Below are 24,339 nucleotides of genomic sequence, written 5' to 3' on the forward strand. Positions count from 1 at the left end.
CTACAACTCTCATTCAATTCTCCACACGATTGGCTGACTTACTAGATTGATTGCCATATATTACGCTTCGATTACGCTTACGATTGCATGCACGTGTCGCGGTACACAAAGAGCTAAGGTTTCAAGTTTTATAGCATTCAGTAACAATGTGTGCAGGTCTAACTGCTATGGAACTGGACGGGATATTTCAATCTTTAATAATTATACCCTCTACAAGAAAACACTCATAGTTGTAATGCATTTAAATGTCTTTTACATATTTTATTCGAACTTATTTACATATGAAATTTATGTACAGCAAAATAATAAAAAATAAACAATAAATTGGACTTGCCTAAAGTAGCAAAATTACTTGCTTATGACATTATGACATTCTCAATCTCATTCCCATCTGGCTATTCGGTCTCTCGCGCTTAATTGTGCTCTAGGACATTCTCTCAGTCTTAAACGATTTAAAAAAACTATGGCAAAATTTTAATTAGTTATTACAAATTGCATAATTATTAAATCTCTCTGGTTCCCTAAACGTAAACTGCTGATAAATGTGTAGTAAATGGCTGCATTTCGCATCATTTATCACAAAACTGAGCGAAATGCATTCCACTGATCATTTTTATATCGTAAACTTTGACTAAATATTCGTAAAACTAATGCTACACGTTGAATAAATTAGGGCCCATCCATGTCGTTCATTCTGTGGGGAAGAGACAACAGAGTTAGCAAAGGTTTAGTACAAAAATGTTGACATTGAACCCACCATGTGCGCTGATCAGACTGCGGGCATCCCAGAGCGACATCTGCGACTGCGAGAGACGATGCTGTGCCGGATAGTGCTTGTAGGGGAAGTACGAGTGGTGGAAGGTGGCTATGGGAATGGGCTGTGGCGGCTGCAGGAACTGCTGCTGATGCTGCTGATGCTGCAGGTGCTGGGCCGAGACCTTGCGTGAGATCTTCGGCTCCTTCTTGGGCTTGCTGGCACCGCTGCACGGCTGCTTCGAGGACTTGATGAAGTTGGGAATGCGTGCCAGGAGGCCGCAGTAGTAGGGATCGTCCTGCTTCTTGCGCTGCTGCGCGCTGCTCTTCTGCCGCTTCTTCTCCGCATAGATGGGTGTCAGCGATCCGGCAGCCTCGTAGTCCGGCTAAGGGGGAAAGGAAGTGAGCACAAAGCGGAGTTGTCTGCCAATCGAGAGCAACTCACCTTGGGCATGTAGGGACCCTCGTTGAGGAAGGCGGCGCTGAACACGCTGCGTCGCCCCTTGCTGCTGTGGCTCGAGTGCTGCGAGTTCTGCGAGTCATCGGAGGCGGCGGGCGTTGGATAGATGAGGCCCACCTGGCTCTCGATCGTCGAGTAGGGATCCTCGCTGCTCTGCGCCAGCGGCACCCGCATGCCGAGCGCGTCCAGCGACTTGGGCATCGTCTGCAGGCGACTCCTCAGCATGTCCATGGCCACCACATTGACCACGAGTATCCAGACTGGAGTGTTGATTAGATTATTGTTTGACTTGACCAGCGACACCGCCGACAGGCACTGGCGCTCCAGCCTGCCCCGCTCCGGATAGGTGCGAGCAAACTCTCGATTAATGTTCGTCTGGAACTTCTTCATGTCGAACAGCTTGGCGGAGGTGCCGCCGCTGAGGGACATCTGCGGCATCTGCATAATGTCACCGCCAATGACCGTCTCCTCATTGCCACCCGATGTGTTGTTCACGAAGATGTTGCTCTTGCCATAACGCTTGATGAATATGTTGCCTATTTCGTCCATTTTGACCTTGAAGCCATCGCCAATGGACTTCTTGATGACCTTCGTCTCGGAGTCGCGCATGGGATTCTCGAAGCCATTCAGCCCAATGCTGTTTAGGGGTTTAGGGTAATATTCGGTTATTAGAGGGGAGCTCGGAGCAGTCCTTGAGGGCAGTCCTACTCACCGCACACCATCGAAGCCGTTCTTGGACCCATTAATGGTTATCACAGAGGAGCGCGCATAGGCCTTGGCCACGCGTCGATTCTTCTCAAAGACAATAATCTTGGCCCAGATCTCATCGTCGATTTGCTCCCACTTGGCCAGAACCTCATTGATGTGATCCTGAAAGCGTAAGGCCCAAGGATTAGCTACAGTTTGCAGCTACATATTTTCAGCCACAACTCACCCTGAACAGTTTCTCGCGATCGTGCCAGACGTCTTCCTCCTGCTCATCTTGCCCGATGGCATCCAAATTGTCCAGCGAACGCGATATGATCTTGCGGCGTGAAATCATTTTTGTGTGTGTGTGTTTGTTTGGCTGCTGGCGTTTCCTCTGTCTGAAAGAGAACATTTTCCAAATACAATTATTATAAATAATTACGTAGCGACGCTTCTAGTTATGGACAATTAAGTTTTGGGCTCTGCTGGCGCGAAACGATTACGCCCTGGAGAAGGGGACACGCACTCCGCGGATTATTAGGCAATCAGTCCAATCAATCTGCGAGCCAATGAACTCTACAAAACGGAACAGAATGGAACAGTCTCCAGCTTGTGCCGGGCTCTACTCTAAGCCACACTCCTTGGGTCGATCGAATCACCAATGTCACCGCCTCTAATTGAGCTGCCCCGATCCCTGTGCCTTGATTGTTGTTAAACACTTTGTTGGCCACTTTGTTTTGCATTTTTGATTTGGCTGGAGACGGAGCGAGCGAGTGCCACTTGCATGGCATTTCAATTGGCCATTTGGGGTTTTCTTCAAAGTCAAAGTTTGATTTGTTTATGCGTCGCGCCAGTGCCAACAGTTTGTGACAAAATCCAGCAGTGCTCTGCTGTGCAGGTGGACTGCCACTCGTACACGTGATTGGCATTAATTGTTGCTTCATGCGATTTACCAATAAATGTGTGTCACACACACACAGCCCTCATCGACTGGCAATGAAAGTGAGTCTTGGCCTGCAAACAGATTCCGTTTGCCCATTAAACTGTATCGATGAACCCTGGGGAGGGAGGCTCCGCTCGCTCCACCACGACTTCCCACTCCGCATCTTGGCTGCGACATTTCTGAGCGTGTGGAAAATTAAGGGCACGACACGCATTGCATTTTCTAATGCAGTACCAGAGTCGTGGCCCAATTGAAATGTTTTCTCAATTGCCCAGAACTGCAGGCTTTGCTTTAACGATTCTGTCGATTCGTTCCCGTCAAGCATTCAGAATCGGATTCAATTCATTGAAGCCGCCGACCCCTGCTTGACTTTGGCTTTAGCTTTCTATTTGCCCTGCGTTGGCGTTGGTTCTTTAATTAACGGACCGAATGGCCATAAAAACTGATAAATGTCACGCACTTGGCTGTCTCCAAAGCAATCGCTGATCGAAGATCCGTTTTGGCCACAGCGAAATTTCCAAAAACCAACAAAAAAAAACAGCACACACAACTGGTTTTGTGTCTGTGTTCTGGCTAATGTTTAGATTTATGGCAAATAATATTCTGTGAGACACGCCCACACTTCTTTCGGCCCGTCTTTTGAGATATTGAAAAATCTTTGTTCTAGTTTTTGTATGGCTTGAGTTTCAGCTGAAGTTGGTGCAAAAACTGTGCCAACTCCGAGTTCACACATTTACTTGTGCGGGTAGCTAAAATAATGGATCATGGAATGATCTTTATGAATTGTGCTTAACCACCCATACTCTGGCTGATGATGGCTCCACTTTCATTCATGAGTCAGTGTGTGGCTCAGCCACGACTTTGACCTCTTCGCCTGCTGGAGTAGTTAGTAAAGCCCAAAGGCTGTGCCGAGCCATCATTCAGTGTTGCGTGTTCTGTTTCATCGGCTATTTTCGACTGATGTGAGTAAGTTTTCGGTTGTGTCCTACGTCAATGGTTCACTTTTTGTTCTCTTTCGACTGGTATTATGTATGAGTCTCTCTCTCTCTCTCTCTCTCTCTATATTGTATAATATATTCGCATAACATTTCATTCTTTTCACCAAACCCCATTGCCAGAGAACTTTTTGTGGCTGTTGCTGGCTGCTGGCCGCTGATTTTGCTAATAAATATACATAACAACTTTTTGTATGCCGAACGTGATGTTAATTTTTTGGCGATGATCGCATTCAGCCAGTGCAGAGGGAGCGGAAGAGACGCAGAGAGAGAGAGAGAGAGAGATGGGGGCAGCAAATTTAATTATCTGGCTGGCCTTTTGGTTAAACTGCATTTGACAATTAAAACTTCTGCTTGCATGGACGAAAAGTGATTAATTCTTGGTTCGCTGCTTAGTTTATAGCTTCTACTGTCTTACTCATGAATCCATTACTCCGTTGTGTTGCTTTATTGTGGTTGCGGTATCCAGCGCACACTTGAAAGGGATCATCTCTCACTCTCGCCCCAACTCTTGGTTCCCCCTTCGAGTGCATCGAGTCAAGTGCTAATCGATGCGATGATCCCCGCCTGTCAGTTTCGTGACTAGCCCCAACTTCCTTGCAGCCAGCCAAGCGTAGCTTTTCCGCATGCTCCCTGCTCTGCTGGGACACCAAAACCCGATTGCAATTAATTATGTAAGCGCTCTGCTCCGCCCCAAGGTCGTTTGTGGGTTATTTTTAGCAGCAGCAGCGCTAAAAACGGTTCTGTGCGTGCGTATCGTAGAACGTAGCGGCGTACCCAAGGCCATGGCGCAGAAGGAAGTCTTTTGCCAGCAGCAGCTCCTTTGTCTGTGCTCGCTAAGCGGCTTACTTGCTGTGCGACTAATTGGATGGAGCGGAACGCGGAGAGGGGGCCCTATGATTCATGGCTGCAATTGCGCAACTGGGGCTCTGGTTATGGGTCTGGCATGTGCCACGCCACGCCACACATAATGCCACGAGTACATGCAACTGCTGCATTTTGGGAGGCCTTTCAAAGCTTAGCGCGTGTCTGTGTCCGAGCTGAAGGCATAGACTTGTCAACCAGAGACCCGCACCCAATTGCAAGCTGCTCGAGTTTTTGTTTGCCTTTCTGTTTCAGTTTTTTTGTGGCACTGTTTTCTGCACTGTTCTTGACGCCACAACCTTGAAAGTGCTGAACCGAACCGAAGCGAAGTTGAACGGGTCTCTGAATATTTTGTGGGCCCTGCCCAGCCGTTCTTTACATGTCCGGCTGGAACGGGTTTACATATTATTTCGGGGCATTTATCATCGCTCGGGAGCAATATTTTGCTCTTACTTTTGGATGGCAATAAAATGTGTGGCTCGCAAAGCCAGTTTCTGGTGCATTTTAAATGCCACACAATTATGATGGGGCCAGGCACGAGATTACTCTCTTGTTTTGCATTCAAATTCAAACAAAAAATATTACAAATTTAAATTGAAAATTTCTTTTCAGTTGCCAGGGATGCCTTTTAATGGCCACACACAATGATTTAAATGTGAAATAAAAACAAAAGTCGCTCCAACGCGTACAACCAGAAATCTGTTTGACTCTGAATTGTTTGCACAATGTCGCGCGGGTGTTTGTTCAATTGTTGCAAACACAACACAACAATAACAGTAACAATAACAACATTAACAACAAAAACAGTGGCTTACATATTTATGAGTTGGCACTTTGGCTCCCCCTCCGCCGCGGTCTGCATGGCATGGCATGGCAGGGCAGGGCAGGGCAGGGCAGGGCATGGCGACAAAAAGCGAAAAGCGAAAAGCAAGAAAATTAAAATTACATATTGTTGCTGCACCACATGATGTTCATACATCATGATGAGAAGACGATGATGAGCAGGGCACGCAACTTCATGGAAATTCAGGTGGGAAATAGACACACACAAACTCGTACCCAGAGCGACAAGTGTGTGTGTGGCCACACACATCGGGGGGGAGTCTGTTTATTTATATGACTTCTGTTGGTATACATTCTCAGGTTTTGCTTGCAGCTTGTTCTTGGTTCTCTTTGCTTTCTTTTAACAAGCTTCCGAGTGTTCCCTAAGCTAGGGTTTGCATTTGTCATAATAACTTTTGGCTTCTTGTTTTGGCAGCTGCTGCCACTCCACTGCTGCTTTCGGCTCGACTCGGCTTTCATCTCTGTGGGGCGGTAGTTGTTTTTTGAGCAGCCTGCACAATGCGGCGTATGCGCAATGTCTGCTCTGTCACTTGATGTGCATGTCGAGCGGATTGCATCACCATCACCATCATCAACATCAACATCATCAGCTGCAGCAAAGACTGACTGAGTAAACAGCAGTGGCAGTGGCAGCTGCCTGGGGGCACCTTTTCTTGCGGTTGAAAAAAATCGGCACACGAAAATTATAAATTCCGATTTTCACTTGCCGCCATGGCTGGGGCTTTCATAATATTTTCACTTATTTCACTCTGCCATTGCTGGCTGAGAATTTGCAATTCTCACCAAAGTATTTCGTGCCAGGAAGGCGTCAAAAAAGCGCAAGAAAAAGACACAAAAAAATAAATCACAAAAAAACAAAACAAACAAAAACCAAAAAAAAAAAATATAGAGACAGAAAGAGCGAGGGGGAGAGGGGGAGAGAAAAAGAGTTGTTGCACAGCACTTTCGTGTGGCTTCAACATTGCCTTGGACTTCCGCTTTTGCTGTTGTTATTTGCCATTTGGTTTTGCTATTGCTTTTGCTATTGAGTGATTATTATTATACAGCCCCGACATTGTTTTTAGTGTTCGAAATTACTTGCAAAAATCTCTTTGTATGTGGCGGCCAGGCACGTTTCGTGGCTCGATCTATTCTTAGGCCCGAACAAGTGCCGTGCCACAATGTTCTTGAACAACGCATAAAATGCCTAAAATAATATTAGAATAAGGGAATTATGGTAGAAGCAGAGATGTGCCAAGACTTGGCTGCCATGCCGAATGGATTTGGTTAATTAAAAGTGCCTCCTCTCGTTATGGATCCCCGCTAATGTTGCCCTGTTTCAATTAGTCATCGAACGCAATTTGGTTATGCTAATTCTTTGGCATCGACTGCAGTCGATAATTGACAGTTTGTGATTCACTCAACATTCAACAATCGCTACAGCCCCGAATTACATCATAGAAATGAAAACTCTTCAAGCTGATTTCTGCCAATCAATGTGGCAGACAGACAGACACAATGCATTCGTTCGGTATTCGCTGTTCAACATATATTGTATATTGTATATAAATATAATTAAAGAGCAGGAAAAAGACCCATAGCTACTTCAACAAAGGCCGCCCGCTCAGCTCCGCATGTACGAGTATTTCGCTGTTAATTAGACTTCATTAAAGTCGGTTTCAAATTGAAATTGGAGCCGTTGCTGGCACAATCAAACGCATAATTAACAATTGCGTGAATAATTGGGTGTAAAATTCTAGCACCGATATCTGCGTGGACATAATTCAGGGGCGAAAGACTTAACAAATGACAAGAGATTGGTCCGGCAGCCGAACCCCGAGACAGCCGTCAAATGTAGGCCATCAGAGCTGGAGCTAAACAAATGTGTTGTGGCTTTTGGTGGCCTAATTAAGCTTCCATTTGGCATGCAAATAAGTCTTTCCCCATTCTAGATATCCATGCAGAAGTTCTGGCATATGTTTATGGGAGGCATGTACTATGATTCAACAACAAAAGCTGGAAAAAAACGGCGCATAGGCCAAAGACCCCCGGGAAGATGGAAGACTTGATAGTTGGCCCAAAGGGTAGAACAGTCAACAGACAAATCACATGACGTGAAGCGCGATCCGACGGCACAATTTTATTGCCAATCTTTGTGTATCTTTTTGTGGGTTTTGGGGAACTTTGTATGCATCAAGTGTTTCGGGCGAAACCGAGATTAAATCGCTCATAAATTCTGTCCAAGGCAAAGCAGATCTCTGAGGCTGTGGCTGTGGCTGTGGCTGTGGCTAAAGCTGAGACTGAAGCTGACATTTTTCGGTTAATAAAGATATGAAATTATATTACGCTAATCTGCGTGTAAATTAAGCACACGCATTGCGGACAACAACAGGTTTTCCCACTGCCCCCAGAGTGGGGACTGGGCCGCGTTGAAGGTTGCCGTTTTCCACAGTCCACAAATACATGAACAACTAGTGTAAGCCACATGCAGCCAGTGGCTTAGTTTCTATTTCTACTTCATGTTCAAAGAACCTTTTGTGCAGGCCAAACAAAAGACGCAGGCAACGAACTTGATTTTGTAATTTACATGCAAGATATGCTCAGCTTTTATATACATATATTCTTTTTAGCTTTTATTTAACACTCATGGACAGCTGGCTGTGGCCTTTGGCGTTTAGCACACACACACACACACACAGACAGACGACGATAAAAACGATGTTTATTTATAAGACACAGAGCCAAATGCTAATTACAAATGCCTGAACACAGCTCGCATCTCTCGTCTTGGACAATCTCCAGAAATGCTTGCCAATCACATCAAATCAAATGAAATCCTCATGCTGCATTCGTTTCAATTAGCGACAAAATCAATTTAGCCAAATGCCAAGGTCGACACAGAGCGAGAGAGAGAGAGAGAGAGGGAGACACAAAGAGAGAAAGAGACTGCGACTGAGAGCGTACTCACCCTGCTTGCAATGTGCAATGCGCAGTGTCCGTTCGTTGTCACTTTGTATCCAAATAATTCACTGTTTGTTCTTTGGGTTGGGGGTTTGATTCTTGAGTCTGATTCAGCACTCGGCTCGCAACGCCCACCAATCGGAGACACCAATCAATCACTGGACCAAGTTTCTCCACACAATTACACGCTTAACTTTTATATTTTGTGTGTGTGTGTTGTGTTGCGTTAAATTCGTTAAGTAATACGTGGGGTTTGTCTTTTGTTAAATTTGTTTCTATTCTTGTTTTTGGTTTTTGCACTCTCAGAACTCTGCTAACGCGACTCAGACGCGACGTTCGTCTGCTGCTGCTGCTGCTGGCTGCTGAGGCTCTGCTGTTGGTTGGTTAGTAAGTCGCTCGCTGTGGAGTTAGGCGTGGTAGAAGCGCGCGCAAGAACCGCTCGCCGCAAGCTGTGTATTTCAACTGGCGAACTAACGGTGTGCCCGGCCACAAGACAGCCCCGCAAAAGCGCCAAAAAGCACGCACACCACGGCCACAGCCGAAGAGCCAACGAGGCGGCGCACGAAGCTGCAGTCCAAGACGAAGCCGAAGCCGGGGCCGGGGCCGAGTGATCACTCGCGGTGTCTTGGCTACTGCTCCGTCAGATGCCTGTCGACGGCCGAGCAGCCACGTTCACTCTTCACTGTCTGGACAGCGGCATGACGCACGCACCCTCCGCTCCCTCACCGAAAGCTCTGACTTGCTGCTAAAGATAATGCCAGCAAGTGGACTTTTCAGTAGGTTCAGGGTTTAAATTGAGCTTCCAGGGTACGTACAGGTTCTATACACACCCCACAAAACCGCCAGCCTGTCTTGGCTTTTCGGTTGCTTTGTCCATTTTGAGCGTGTGAATTAGTTCTGATTTGATTTGAATTGATTTCCTTGCCGCTCCCGTGGCGGATGTATCGCTGGGTATTTCCCCCTCCCATGCGACAAGCTACTTTATTTGGCTTGGGATTTCTGCGTTGATTTACTCAACGAGCGACATAATTCAGGCGCTCGAGCTTCAGACTTTTATCCGTTTATGGCACTTGGCTCTTATATGGCTCGAATGCAATTTGCTAAAAATCTAAAATTGAAATAGCGTGGGGGGTGTGGCGCACCCCCCCCAAATGTACCCATCCGACAGAGTGTGCATGGATTTCCCTTTCACAACAACTCAATTATCATGCTGCCAAATTGATTGTTTTTCTTGGCCAACACTCGCAGACGCCGTCGCTGAGCTAACAGCGAAAGAATGTTGATAGTTTGGCGGGGCTTTAAATAGAACTCCTCAAGTGTCCGGCTCATGGCTGTGGGGTATTCAATCACATTAGATCTTGGGCAAAATGAAACGTAACGAAAGGCTGCGATGTGTGGCAATAATTGCCCAAGAATGCCTGCCTTGCCATGTTGTAATCCCCCGTATAATCATTTTTCAGCAGCCACTGCCTTGTTACTGTTTTTTGTTATTTCAATTAAAACCAAAACAGCAAACAGCAAACAGCAAATGGCAACAGCTATGGCTCTACCAGTGGTAGAGACAATGGCAGCAGTGAGCCCGGCCTGGGGTGAATGGGAATGTTCGGGTGGCAGGTTGGTTGCTTGCAGCCGGTGCAAGAGCATACCAAGCAGCAGCTCGTTGTTTTAATAATCATTACAAATTGCTTTTGGCGGCAACCGAACGAACGGCCAACGAACGACCTTGCTACATTAAAAATACACACAAAAATAAGCACACAAAAACAACGAAAACCGTTTGAGCCACAAGTGGGAGAAAACGGGCTAGGCAAATTTTTAGCCAACATTTGTACTTTGGTTTGGTTTCAAAACTTGAGAAATTAGCAACAGCAACAGCAGCGGCAGCTGGTTCTGGCTGTTTGTTTAAGCTTGGCCAGCAGCAAAGAATTAATTTAACAATAACAGAATTATTAATAATGAATTGTTTTGCATGATGTTCGGTGGCGCCTTTGTTTTAGCCCATGTTGTACAAACAATTTCCGCATGGCACAGCGACAGTCGCCGTCGCCGTCGCCGTCGCAGCCACAGCCAAAACTCTCTGCCTGATCGATCGTGTTGTTTTACGATTTAAATCGTGCTGAAACACACACACACACAAACAGAGTACATTAAAAAGCAGCAGAAGGAGAGGCAAGTACTCGCAAGAGTACTCTGCGTATGGGGCCGTATGTGGGCCGTATGATTGATAAGCAAAAACTTGCCACACATTGAGCATACGTCATGATGAACGCCCTTATTCTTACACTCTGCCCACAGACAAGTCCTTCATAGCTATGATTCAGCTGTGACGCAAAACCGAATTAAAACTAAATCATCAAGTAGCTGATACGAAAAGTGAGCAGCAGAAATGTCAACGACACCGCCTCAAAAAGACACCAAAAGTAAAGGTCAGAGCAGCTGCCGTTGCTGCCGCTACTGCGGTCAACCTTCAGATTGTAATTTCACAAAGCGTTGCTCGATTTCAGCTACAGGTTTGACTTTTTGGCATGCACGGGACGCAATGCAATTTAGGAGCTTTTTATTTGTAACGCCCAAGCAGAAATACGACAAAAAATACCCGAAACAAGAATTGAAAATCGAAACGGTAGCTCGGGTGGTGTCTGTGCTGTCACTCACAGAGTGTTTTGTGTGTTTTGGCGATTGGTGGGAAAGAGGTTGAAACCTTTGGGTAGTGCTAATTGAACTGACGGCGATTTCCGCGTGTCGCTGCGGCCTTGGGGCCTGGGAAACTGTCGAGCTGGCATCAGTTTGGGCACTCGATGTAAGGCACTTTTGGCCATTATTTGATACTCAATTAGCTCGAGGCGTTGGCACTCGCACTGACCATTCATTCCATGAGGTAATTGGTATTAATTAGTTCAGGCCTGGCCTTGTGGCCCCAACGCAGGAGCTTAGTGCTGGTGACTCAGAGCGCGCTGAACTGAAGAGTTTTTCCACATGTCAACGTACAAAATGCTGAAATCCGATGGTTTCCCAAGATAAGTGGGGGGTATGTTCGATGATATCAACAACATGCGCCACGCTCTGACAACAAACATTCATTTCACACGCTGCAACGTGCCAAGGTGCAGGCAGGAGCATCTTCAGCTTCAGCTTGAGCTTCAGCTTCAGTATCGGTATCGGTATCATCATCGGCATCGGCAACACGCTGACTTGCAACATGACCAAACAAGCTGTAATTAAGTGCCAGTGCCCCATTAGAAAGAAGACAGAACATGCGGCAAGTGGCACAGTTCCATAATCGTAACTGGCAGCTGGCAACTTGCACTTTTACTTGCATTAGAAATAGAACCAGAAGCAGAGGAGGAGCACCCGGACACGGGCACAGTTCCCCAGAGCTTGGCGCATGACAACCCGAAGAGTAATTGCAGACATAATTCTTGGCTCAAGGCCATGCTGTAGCTTCAGCACCTCGGCAACGAAGCACCGAAGGAAGAGGAGTCTATCTGCCAGGCTGACTCGTCTGGGCCGGACTTTGGCGCTGCTCTTTGTCTAGAAGATGAATGGCCCCGCGCTGCGTTGCTGCTGCTGTTCTCTGATAGCACGTTATGGCAGCTTATTAATCACAGTTGCTGCCTCGAAATTAGCACAGGCCAAAGCAATACGTTAAGTGCGGTGGCAACTGAAACCGAAAGCAGAAAAACATTCAGAATAAGTGTTCATCCATCCACTCAGAGTGGGAGCAGGCGGGTGCTGTAAGTTTAATTGTCAGCTTTAAATATGCAATTAAAGCAAATGCAGAGTTGGATTTAATTGCACAAAACACGCTTATAGGAGCTGCAGCTAGCAGCTACAAATGCCTTAACTAGATCCTAACCCAACTAGAACTTAAACTGGAACCAAGGAACAGTGTGACATCAAACATCATTCCAATGCGGGCTAATGCATAATTACCGCACTTAAGCTGTCGTCTGCCAGCCAATAGACTTGATGGACTTGATGGAAGTCAGCTCGACTGCAAGTCACTTTAAATAAACTAATTAATGTGCTAAGATTAAGGCGAGAGATTGCGCTAATTGCAGCTTCAACGCGTCTTGCGATTGCCATCGATATGGCACGAGGCGCGGGAGGGTGCCACATCGACTTTGCATGATTTATAAATGCGATGCCACTGCCACACAGAGACTGGGCTGCTGCAAGTCATTAGAGTGCATCCCCCTGGGTCCATGGAGTGGCGTGGGCGCCTTGGAGCTTCTGATTAATGTGCCCACTTGGGGGCCAGAAAGCGAAAACGATAAGGATTGCCACTGCTGCTTGTATGCAATATAAATTTATTACATGGCAGGGCAAATACACAAACGCATATGTAAATCAATTATTCATGCAGCAGCAGCAGCAGCAGCAGCCGAGCAGGGCATAAAAATGTCATACAATTTGTGGCAATTACAAGTAGCAGGCGATAAATATGAGCGTCAACAGTGGTCCCCCAGGATCAGCGGCGTTAGGGCGTTCGAGGACTCTATGGTGGGACACTTGCAGCTCTATAAATAAATGGGTGAGTGATTGTGGCCGCGTTATCGCGACTTTGGGCTGGCACTTGCATTAAGTTTGACTTATTTATAGACAGATGATTTATGGAGCAAGCGAAATGCTCTCACTCATAAGCTTGTTCTAAGCCCAATCTGCATACTGCCAGCTAAATCTGATCGAAAAACCAAACCAACGACTGTGTGTAAGTCGCCATATGAGTATGCAAATGCTGTGGGCCACCAAACAGGCTGTCCTTGAATATAACCATCATCCAGAGGGGCAGACAGACACACAAAACGATCGTACAACAGCGACAATCAGCTCGTGTTTTATGGCAGCCAAATATTCTATTGTAACCTGTTTTCTCTTCTGTCTGTCTCCGCGCTTACGTCAAATAACTAACTCGCGGATCCAGCATCGGGGCAATGATATCAATCTTTATGGTTCACGGAGTATCTTTAGTACCCAGCGATAGAAACCGAAAGGCTGCTGCCGTGTCCACAGAACTCTTGGTTTCTGTTTTAAATGAATTCCTCAAGTCTCTGTTTGAAAATAAAAGTGATTTGATTACTCTTTCGTGTATTTATTTTTACTTTTCATGGCGGCTACAATAACTTGTTCCAGCTGTTTGAGCAGCAGAACGTTTGTTAATGGCATAGTTAAATAAACAAAAATAAATCAAAGCAAATACCAATATGTAAACTGGAGACCCACGCCTGCTGCTTCAACTCCCTTTAGCTCTTGGGCGCTGGAACATAATTTGCTGAAACAAACAAAGTAAAAGTGAAACGAAAGTGAAACAAAGTCGAAGTTGGCAGTACTCTTTAGGGGAACACAATTTCCTATTTGGTCAATGTGCAGAAAATTCCAAAATTAAAACGGGTGTGCGCTGTGTGGCATTTTGGCATTTGATTTGCGCTTCGATGCCACAAACAAGCGGAAGATTAATGAAACTCGAGTACACACACACACACACACACACACACACACACACACACATAGGGAGCGACAGATCATCTGGCAAAATCCAATGTTAATGGCGCTTTAGCCCACCACAAAACCGTTTTGGCCTCTCATAAAAGGCTCGATTCTCTCATGCAGCTTGCGGAATTTTGTCTATTTTTTTGGCAAGTACTTTTACTTCCGCTTATTGTCTATTTGCTGTAGTCTCTGCTGAATGGTTTAATTGATTTCTTCTCACTCGAAGCGACATTAATTGCTCGACAACGTAGGCCCGAACAAGTAGCAAAATATTCAAAGCATTTCAAAAAAGAACTCAAATAATTATGGAGAGTGTTACGGGACAAAGAACGATGGTGGCCTGAGGGCAGCACTGCCAGCATTGTGTTGTCTGTTGGCTGCATTTAGCTAAAAGATAATTTACATAAATGCCCAATCGATCATTATTATCAGTTAATCGATTGCTTAGTGTCAATTTCACTTTTCGGTTTCACTTTTGTTATCATCAACAAAACGTGTTTCCCCCTTTCAGCATTATGACATAATCTATTGATATTCTATACTGTGTGTATCCGGTTCAGACATGTGCCAAAAATAATGGATACAATTATATATATCTATATATCTGCATATCTATCGCTATTGTGTAACTCTGCAATAGTTCAAAGTTCGAGCCGCATCTTCGATAAAGTTCAATAAGCGTTTTGCTCATCTCTGTTCAAGTGTTTTTGCTCTGAAATGTTTATGCACAAATATTATTCCAATATATTCACGTATACATTTTGTAAACTGGTTCCAGTATTTAACATTTACCGTTATGCATTTACTCAACTCAAGCTCAATTCTGTCAACCGAAATCGAAAACGAGTCCAACCAGATCGTATCGGAGAATGGCAAAGACTGGGACATGGCAACCGCAAGTGCAATAAAACACAATAAATATCTACACATATGATATATGCTCTTGTATCTACAATAAAATGTGGCAATCGGTTCTTGGCTTGGTCCGACTGGAATTCCCGCTGACTGGCGGCAATGTCATGTGATGACCTTGCTCATGTGACGTCAGCAATGTTTTCGCGCCGTGTGGGCTTTGTGTCTGTAGTACCTGTTCTTCGGCAGCTGCGGGCCATCAACAATCATTAACCATGATCCACCGATGATGCTGATGCTACGATAATTATGACTCATCTTTCGTGCGTAGTTTTTCGGGGCAACAATTTCATCAAAGCAGGACCTCAGCACCATTCGATCTGCTCGTTTAAGTTGTTTATGTGGGGACCGGAGCTCGTTTACATAGTTGCTGGGAGTTGCAGTTGGCGTTGCTCCCTTGTTAACATGATGGGCAGCCAGAAAGTGAAACTGAAATCGAAAACTACTTGCGAAAATAGAGCAATAAGTTGGTGAGGCACCAGGACGCGAGCCCAGCAGCAACACCAGACAGAGAGCAGATAGCCCGGCGGCCAACAAAGTTATTAACCGAACTTGAGAGCGTGACAGAGTCACACTGGCAGGGCATTATTTTATTTCGAATTTAATGATGGCCAGAACTCTTGTCGCCCGCTGATTGGGGGCCCAGACGACGCGACGTTCAACAAATTTGAGCCTGTCTCTGGGTCTATTGTCGTGTTGTTTTGCTATTTTGTTGGGGGTGTTGGCTGTTGCCTGTTGCTTGTCGCTGTCAGTTGCGTGTTGTTTGCCTGCCGCCGTTGATGACGTCGTAGACGCTGGAGGCGTTGCCTCGCTTTACAATCACCAAATGTGATCGCGATTGTGCCGCCGCCGAGCAAAAGAAATACAGTCCGAAGAGCGACAAGAGCTAACAAGCTCTGGCCAACTGCTGTCCGCTGAAGTTGAAGGTCAGCACGTCGCAATCCATAGGGATTGCCCCACACCACCACACATCTGTGTGTGTGTGTGTGTGTCTGCATATCGATATCGTAGCCACAACAACTGCAAGTCAAAGCCTCTCTTTACCACATGTAATAAGTAACAAATGCCGCACGACATTCGACATTTTTATGCAAAGACATTTGGGTGGGACGATGTCCCAGATTGCATGGCGGAGGGCACGGGACTTATCTTCGTAATTGAAGCAGTTGCATTGTCCATAAATTCTTTGCTCTTACGTGGGCAGCGGCTGCCTTTGTGTGTCTGTGATTTTGCTTACGCAAAACTATGCAGAAATTGGTAATTAAAGCACAAATCCCTTGGGACTATGACTATGCCTTCCGCAAGCGAGTGCCTGACTGGTCTGTCGCCGTTGCAGGAAGCACCAAACAAATCAAGTCGAAACACATTGACAACCACAACTGGGAGCACTACTAATGACCAAGTCAAAGTCACAGTCACAGTCACAGTCGAAGACGGAGACGCAGCCTGTCTAACATCAAACAAATGCTGTCCAAAAGTGATTCTTCCTGCCTGCAGCTGGCTGTGGAAAATGCTTCTGCCAGCTGCAGAAGTTTACTTGCACTTAAGTGAAAACATTGATTGGCTTAATTAACTAGCCCAAGAAGCCCAGCCGAGCAGCAGCCCGACATTGACAATGAAATGGAAAACTATCAATGCGACTGTCAGGCTGCTGCTGCCCCGCCAGAACACTTTCAGCTCGGCTCGGCTCGGCTCGGCTATCGTCACGCATGGATCGCAAATTTATTTGTCAATCAGGCAAAAGTATGAAGCCAGCCGGAGCATAAAATACACATAATTGCATTTGGCCTCCTGCCACAGCCCACCACAAAGGATTTCAACGGCTGATAAGACTCCAAGTACCAGTCCGAGTCCGAGTCCGAGACCGAGTCAACTTCAACCTTGCCCCGGGTAGTTTCAAAATGCTCTCGTAATAAATTGAATTCACCTTTTGTGTCCGTTTGTGTTTGCTTTAAAAGTAACAAGAGGAGCCCTTGCACCTTCCACCAGCCACATCTACTGGCACTTCTAAGACCCACACACGCATGTACTTCTGCCCCAACAATTGGCATAAATATCACATTGCTCCCTTGAGCGTGTGGCAGCAGCAGCCGGAGGAGCAGAGCCTCCTCGAGATCACAGGGCCCTGTGCCCTTTGCCTGTCTCCATCCCATCGGGTGGTTAGTAGCTGCTGGAAGCAACAGCCCGATAAATTTTCATACGAGTTTCTCCTAACATTTTTACTACTACGAGCGGTAGTCCCTGCCCTGCCCTGCCCTGCTCTTCCCCCTCCTGCCTCTGATTGAGTTAACTTCATTTGCCTCACTTGGCCCAGACCAGACACGTGCTGCCCGGGCCCGTGTGCCCCTGCTGCAATTTATTTGATTGCCTCTTAGCCAAACATGTCAGTTATGTTTGCAAAAGTACACATCATCAGGAGGGGCCTTTGGAGTCCAGTCTGAAGCAGCAGCAGCAGCAGCAAACAAATTTATGGCAAATTTTTATAGTAAAATCTTCAAAGTGTCGAAATTGTAGGTACGCTTTCCGCTTCCTTCCGTGCACTCCTCGTGTTCTGTGTGGGGTCATGTACAGTGGTAATTTAGAGCCCCGCTGCACGCCTTCCAGCCAAAGGGTCTGCCTCTGTGTCCGGCTGGAGGGGCAAGTGAAAAGTTGTGTTTCCATTTCTGTATTTATGGTTACTTCAAAACGAGAACTTTGGGCGGCAGAAAGTGCAATCTTAAGCAGACTTTCAAAGCTACGAAGTTGCTTAATAATCTTAAGCTCTTTTATGTTTTAGTCTCTCATCACTTGGCACCTTCACTTAGCACACACACAAGCAAATTCTTGGCCGTTGGGCGGCTGTCAAAGCCTCCTCCATGGAATCGCTTTATGGATTTCGCAGCTATTGACATCTCTCTGACAGCGCATTGACCCAGTTCTGAGACTGAGGCTCTCTCTCTCTCCGGATTTGGCCAAGATTCGGTGGTCTCTGCTCTGTGATATTGAACCTTTGATGGTCAAGTCGGCCGCTAATTGCATTTCATATGCTGTCATGTGGCGTGGGCCTGCTCTGGCTCTCTCTCTGTGGCCCTGGAGCGTGGGTGGAAGTTGTCACAATTTTGATTTTGAGTCGCTCTGACAGGTTGCCCGAGTGTGTGGACTGTGGAGCAGCACTGCACTCTCTCGTGTGGCATTCTAATTCGCAATTACAATGCGGATATATCTACGAAGACAGCAGCAGCAGCAGCAGCAGCTATAGCTCCAGCTACAATCCCTTATCTTGTGTAATATTTTCATGTACGTGCCAGAGATTCTCCTGCTGAGGCTGGCGGCTTTACATGTTACACGTGTTCTGCGGGCACAGGTTGTTCCTCAGTCCTTAGATTGCACTTAACATCGATGAGCACACAGCACAGCACACACTTCCTGGAGCTAGGGGTTTGGGCCAGGCCCTGTGGCCGTGCTGCTGCTGCTGCTGCTGCCCCCAGGCAGGTTTTGGAGTAATGGAGATTCGCGGGAAACGATCGTCGCATCGCAACTTGAGTAGCTGTAGCTTATAGTTTAATTGATTTATTAAAATGCCTGCCATTGAGCATTATTTATGATGTGAACTGTGTGCGCGAGTCTTCGATTTCAGGGCCCCCAAGCCCTCAGCTCTGATCTGCACCGCTGATTGGTTCTGAAATGTGTGCAAAAAATGAGAGCAAGTGGCGGCACTCGGAATCAACCATGAAAACATTCCTCCTGCTCTGCCACTTGGCAGCGGCGTTAGCAATAAATTAAAGGCAATTTAAGCCAAATAAAATGCTAACGGTCGTTGCAGTCGTCTGTGGCTCTGTGGCTCATGCTTTGCCCTTTTTCAACTCCAGAACCAGTACCAGAACCACTCCCACTCCCACTCCCACTCTGGGTCCTGAGTTGATGGACAATGTTGTGTTAGTGCCTGTTGTTGGCAACACAAACATTTGTGCTAGCGCAGCCAGAGAACTGTGTGTCCGCTGGCCAGCTATTCTCACAGTGTAGGGGGCCAAATGTAGATGCCTTCTTGGTATTTGTCACGTTCATCCATTTTGAGAGGAACACGTACATGCCAGCCAGAGCTTGAGCTGGAGCTGGAGCTGGAGCCTGAGGCATTGTTAATAACTTTATCCGTGTCCGCGTCCTACTTGTTGCTGACAACTCTCTAGCCGCTGCCTCTGGCCGCCTGCCGCGGATCACGGGAGGCACAACAACCGTTATTTATGAGGCATGCTCAATTATTGGGCATTCGATTTGGGGGACAGCCTCATGGCGCCCGCATCACAGACGCAACAGTTGTTGCTCCTCCTCCTCGTCCTCCTGCTTGTTGCCAAATGCTCAGCACCTAATCAGGCAATCAGCTGGCAATCCTCCCTCTGAGTACCGAGTACCTCCCAAATCGATGAGCAATTAAGTCACCGCTTTGCCGTTATGCAAATAGCAACAAGGTCAGACAGCACCAGCCAGAGAGGGGTACAAAGATAAGGGGGGGATAGGTCTGAAGCTGGAATGCGCTGCATCATCATCGAAGTGGTCATGGACCCAATGGGGTTTCCTGTTTTGTGTGCGCAAAATTAGAACAAATTGTTCATGATCAATGCGGGGTCATTGTGGTCTGAGTCTGAGTGTTGCGACCTGATTCTTGGCTTGACTTTGAGCCCTGGGAAGTCCACTCATTGAAGTTCTAACCACAAGTCGAATGTGAATACCCATTTAATTATGAGTATCTCTGAATCATCGTCGTTTCGGGCTCGTGTTGGTGAAAGTTCTGTTCAATATTTAACTTGCGATAAACGGAATCACATCTAGAAATGCGAACAAGGCAGAGTATCTGGAAGGACATTGATGGCTCATTTAATGGCTCATTTGTTTTTGGTTGAAGGTCGATTGCCAGCAGAAATCAAAGCAATCTCTGACGCATTGGCCGCACGCGTCCTTGGCCAGAATCACCGGCAAGACAATGAAAAATGAATGAACAACACTTAAAGCATTATTAACACAAGTAGAGAAGGAGATTGGGGAACTGCCTGCTATGAGATCAGACAAAGGCCATGCCACAGACTGCGACTGCGACTGCGACTCGGACTTGTGCTTGTGCCACAAGTGCAGTGCAGCACACAAAAGCCTGGCAACTCGAGCAGTAATTATTATTATTTGTGAATATTATTCGCGTATACATTTCCGAGCTGTGCAGCTAATAGTACGACGCGCATGACTAACCAAATGCAATTTGAGATTCCATTCTATATTTTTTTTTTTTGGTTTTTCCTTCTGGCACTTCTGTGCCATTGAATTCCTTTTGTTCCACTTGGCGGCATGGCAGCTCTTTGCCGCTGCTGCCGCTGCTGCTGGTGTTGCAATAAAAAGCGCATTAACCACAAAAGACTTGGGCAAAAGGCAAAATGAAACAAAAATCGACAGTAATCGTAAATTTGTAAATCGGTTGCAAGAACATGTGTTTACCCAGTGACTGGGCCAGCCAGCGGGCACCCCGAGAGCTGCTCCAATGCGGGTCATGCGTTAATTGAATCGTTCTTAAATGCTCCAAACAGGGGGGGGGCCTTTAAAAATAATCTGACACACATTTTGACTCTTTAGTGTTTACCCACTCTGAATCCGCTATATGCCGACTTCGCCACTTGCATTCTTGAACTGATATTGGAAAGCGACAGGGCTCGAGCCCGACGAAAGCGAAATGGAGGCCAGCTCGGGACAAGAACGTTCGAGTGGCTGGAGGATGAGTCTGACAAGTGGTTGCAGGCCCCAATCGATGCATATAAAAAAGTGATCTTCAATAATCTTGAATTTATCGTGAGAGAAATCTCAGCTGTGCAGCAGGAGAATGAAGAACATTCTGTGTATTTATTTTAAAATAATTTCTAACTAAAAGTATCAGAAAAATGCTGTAATTATACTCCGATTAGTATTAGCTCTTTTGATCTTTACTCATCTCTTTGTAAGTCTTTCCCGAATCCAACTTGGACTATTCCGTTACATTTTTCCATTTGCTCAATGCTGTGCCAAACGAGTGTTTCTCTCCGCATAACAAGCGCAGAGTTCGATGAAGCTTTCTCACAACCATGTACATACGCTGCACACCAAACGAAGCGCCGCCTAAAACTATGCAAAGCTCAGGTTAGGTCTCGCGTGCAGCAATTAAACACAAAAACAATTCACCAACCATGCAGCGAGTGCAGTGAGCGTGAGGCTTAAGAGAAGCGAAAGCGCAGCGAAAGAGCGACAAAGTCAGAGAGCGAGCGAGAGCTTTGGGCGTGCGCTGTTATGTGGCCTGGCTGGCTGGCCAAAGCTTTAATTCCCGTTGTCGCCACGAGTCTCGCCACTGTGCACTGCGCTGAATCGCTTTGGCAGCTCGTTTTACCTGTTTCTGTTATGGGCCTTAACATTATCGATTTGATATTAATTTTTGCCAGTATTTTGTTTTTGTTTCGCCTTTTTGGTTTTGTTATTTTGCAACTGCACAAGCCACAGCCAACAGCCAACAGCCAGAGGCAGAGGCTCCGCCGAGAAGTTGGTCTGCGATCGCTAATTAAATGCCAAAACAAAGGCGAGTGCGGCTATTAATTGCCGCCCCTGGTTCTTGATCACCTACAGTTGTGGCTCGCAAAGATATGCAGATTATAGATTATACTAGGTATAGTCCATAAATTAGCATAGCACTCAAATGCCGCCTTGAACCCATGTTGCTTTGAACTAGTTGCAGTTGAATTTGTGTTCCTTTAATTGGCATTCCAATAGCTGGAACTAGTTCCAGATGCACTCCGCTCAGCACTGATCCAACTGCACTCGCCCCATCCAAAAGCTCATCCCCACCCAACCGCAGCGACATGGGTTGACATGGGCTGACAGCCTGACAGTTTCCCGTGTGTTTTGACTCGCCCGCCACATCCCCATTGACAGTCACCGATAGTGGCAGGTCAGCTGCTGCCCACGCTAACGACCCTTTATGTCCACAGACCCCCTGCGACCCCCGCCCGCTGATGGATTACTGGTAGCCAAGTGCATCGCTGGACTCACATGAATTCGACATTAGTCGGCGATTAATCACGCGCGGAGGCACAATCAAATTCCAGGGAACTTCACTCTCGATGCTCTCTCTTCTTGGCAGGACACAGCCAATCAAAGCGGCAGTCATCCGAGTGAGTTTCATGGGATGGACTCAAGGTCAGGCAGCGGTAGATTTATGAGCCAGATGACACCCGCATTCACATGGAAACTTGCAAACTGGTTTGCCTCCTTTCGGTCGAGAGAACCTGCAGCTACTCTTCAGCTCGGTTTCGGCTACGACCGACCCGTTTATCGGCATTAATTAAACATGTGGCGGATGGGTTTTGATTAATTTTAGTGAATAGCAAATAGCGAATCTCTGTGTGTGGGTTATTCAGCCATTTATCTTCATTAGGACGTGGTGCAGCCCGAGCCAAGCCAAACAAATGGCAAAGTGTGCTGCAAGTCGCTCCAATTAGCTAATTTGCTTGCCCAAAAACAAACGACTTTGGCAACGAACTTGACTCTGACAAAAGAGAAAAATATGTGGTGTACTATGAGCTCTGGCATCCATCAAGCTGTGTGAAATGAACACATCAATGACCATCTTTGGGGGGGTGTCTGAAAGGCCTAAAAGCCAAAGACAGAGACTGCCGCCCAGGCCAAAAAAAAACCTTGACGGCCGCGCCACAGAATAAATTAACCAACTCCAATGGATGGCTGTGAACGCATTTCTGTGAGCGAAAATTTTCACATGACGATGATGATTATACGATTACGCCATCGCCACATAAATTAGGCGACTATTTAGCTCAGATCTGGCCCGGTCTGGTCCGTCCTGTCCGGCTCTAATCAGAGACGAGATCAAGCGTGGCAAATTGGAGCAGACACAAGTGCCGAGACGGTAACCACTAAGTTCGCAAACACTAAGACGGCAAACCACCAAGACGGCAACCACTAAGTTGGCTAGAAGCGAAAGCAAAAGTATTGCCGCTGAAAAGACCGCAACGAGAGGAAGGCAGACAGCCAGACAGACGGACACACAGACGGACAGACAGACGGACAGCTGCTGGACAGCTTTTCTTGTTTCTGTTTCATTTTGCACATGGCTTTTGTGTCTCTTTAAGGGGCCAATAATTGCGCAAAAATAACTGAACAAGGCGAGCTCCAATCCAGCACGGGCTAGTGGCAGTACATTATATAGTCCAGTCCCCAGACCGGATCGAACCTCTGGCCAATCCGCTACCCCACCCCGACCTGACATATCCACCAAGTTATGGCTCGTATCTGGTTTTCGTGATGCCAGACAATGCTTGGAAAATATTGTTGGGAGTTGTTTTATTTTGTTCAAAGTTGATTAAAGCAAAGTTATTTGACTTTGGGGCTTCGAACTCCTGCGCTGGCTGGGGGATCGGGGGATTTTGGTTTGGATTGGGTCGGCTGGGGTCGTCGTTGGGTCAGCAGGTTAAATTTGATATCAATTGATTGTCCAAAGGCGCATATTTTGGCCCGAACTAAGCTCGGGTCGTCCACAACCATGTGGATTTACTTTCTAATTACAGACAAACTGCGGCAGTTAGGGGCTTTGTTGCCTGCCTGCCAGGCTAATTTACGGCACGTCCGTAAGTGCTCCGAAAAGCAGCAGCAGCAGCCGACTCAATTTCAAATTAAATTTGTATTCAAATAGACCACAGACGCCTGCTGCTGCTGCTGCTGCTGCTCAACCACTCAACTGGGCAATGACAAGCAAATTAACCGCAACTGCCGCTGCCGCTGCTGCTGCCGCTCCATGTTGCACCATCGCACCCTGTTCCAAGTCTGGACAATCAGCAAACTGTCGGCTCTGGTGTGGCTGCCACTGCTGGTTTAACTACTTCTCGCGCCCAACCCAACTTCTGTCTCGTTGGGGCATATAATTTCCTACACCTAACCTTGAGCAAAAAGAAATATACGAAAGAGATTCAAATGAATTTATCAGTGGAGAGCATACTACAGTCAACACTCAACCGATGGACAGCTGCCAGCAATAGCAACAGACAGAAGGGAGATCTATCCACCAAAGCCCCCTAAAACAGACATCGTAGCAGCTCTCCCCTTCACCTGTTGTTGGTCCCTTTAATGATTTCCATTTCGTGGCAACAATTGGAGCTGCATAATTATTATTAAAAGCCATATTCGGTCGTTGATTATTGGCAAATTAATTGGCTGGGGCTTCGGCTTCGACTGCGACTGAAATTGGAACTGAAATTGCAGCTGCAGTCTGTCGGTCCGTTGCCCATTGTGGTCTGTGGCCGGCACCCGCACATTGTTGTACGCCAAAATGTTAAATTCCAATAAAAATTTGTAGAAACTTGCGCGGCCGCCACATGGACTGGATCGGGTCATGCCGTCCGTCCGACTGCCCGAGTTATTTCCCCCCAAACGGATTAGGTAATGGCCGGGGGTGCCTT

At 46.7% G+C, this 24,339-nt stretch overlaps 1 protein-coding gene across 3 annotated transcripts; it reads right to left on the bottom strand.

The window, feature by feature from the left end:
• Positions 1–260: 260 nt before the first annotated feature.
• On the bottom strand, positions 261–23,602 carry LOC117578825. 3 transcript variants are annotated; one of them, XM_034264584.1, is made up of 7 exons: positions 23,589–23,602; positions 18,810–18,819; positions 2,148–2,266; positions 1,926–2,083; positions 1,199–1,850; positions 758–1,139; positions 261–694 (listed from the first exon to the last, which is right to left on the bottom strand). In XM_034264584.1, exons 3-7 carry the CDS (start codon positions 2,253–2,255, stop codon positions 690–692), a joined length of 1,305 nt encoding a protein of 434 aa, XP_034120475.1. In that variant the 5' UTR covers positions 2,256–2,266; positions 18,810–18,819; positions 23,589–23,602; the 3' UTR covers positions 261–689. The 3 variants fall into 3 exon arrangements, with proteins under 3 accessions (XP_034120475.1, XP_034120474.1, XP_034120473.1); XM_034264583.1 differs by lacking the exons at positions 18,810–18,819; positions 23,589–23,602 and adding exons at positions 3,976–3,985; positions 18,331–18,341; XM_034264582.1 differs by lacking the exons at positions 18,810–18,819; positions 23,589–23,602 and adding an exon at positions 8,493–8,955 and having other exon boundaries at positions 2,148–2,298.
• Between the last annotated feature and the right edge of the window lie 737 nt (positions 23,603–24,339).

Source organism: Drosophila guanche, unplaced genomic scaffold, assembly GCF_900245975.1.
Source record: "Drosophila guanche unplaced genomic scaffold, DGUA_6, whole genome shotgun sequence".
Taxonomy (NCBI): Eukaryota; Metazoa; Arthropoda; class Insecta; order Diptera; family Drosophilidae; genus Drosophila; species Drosophila guanche.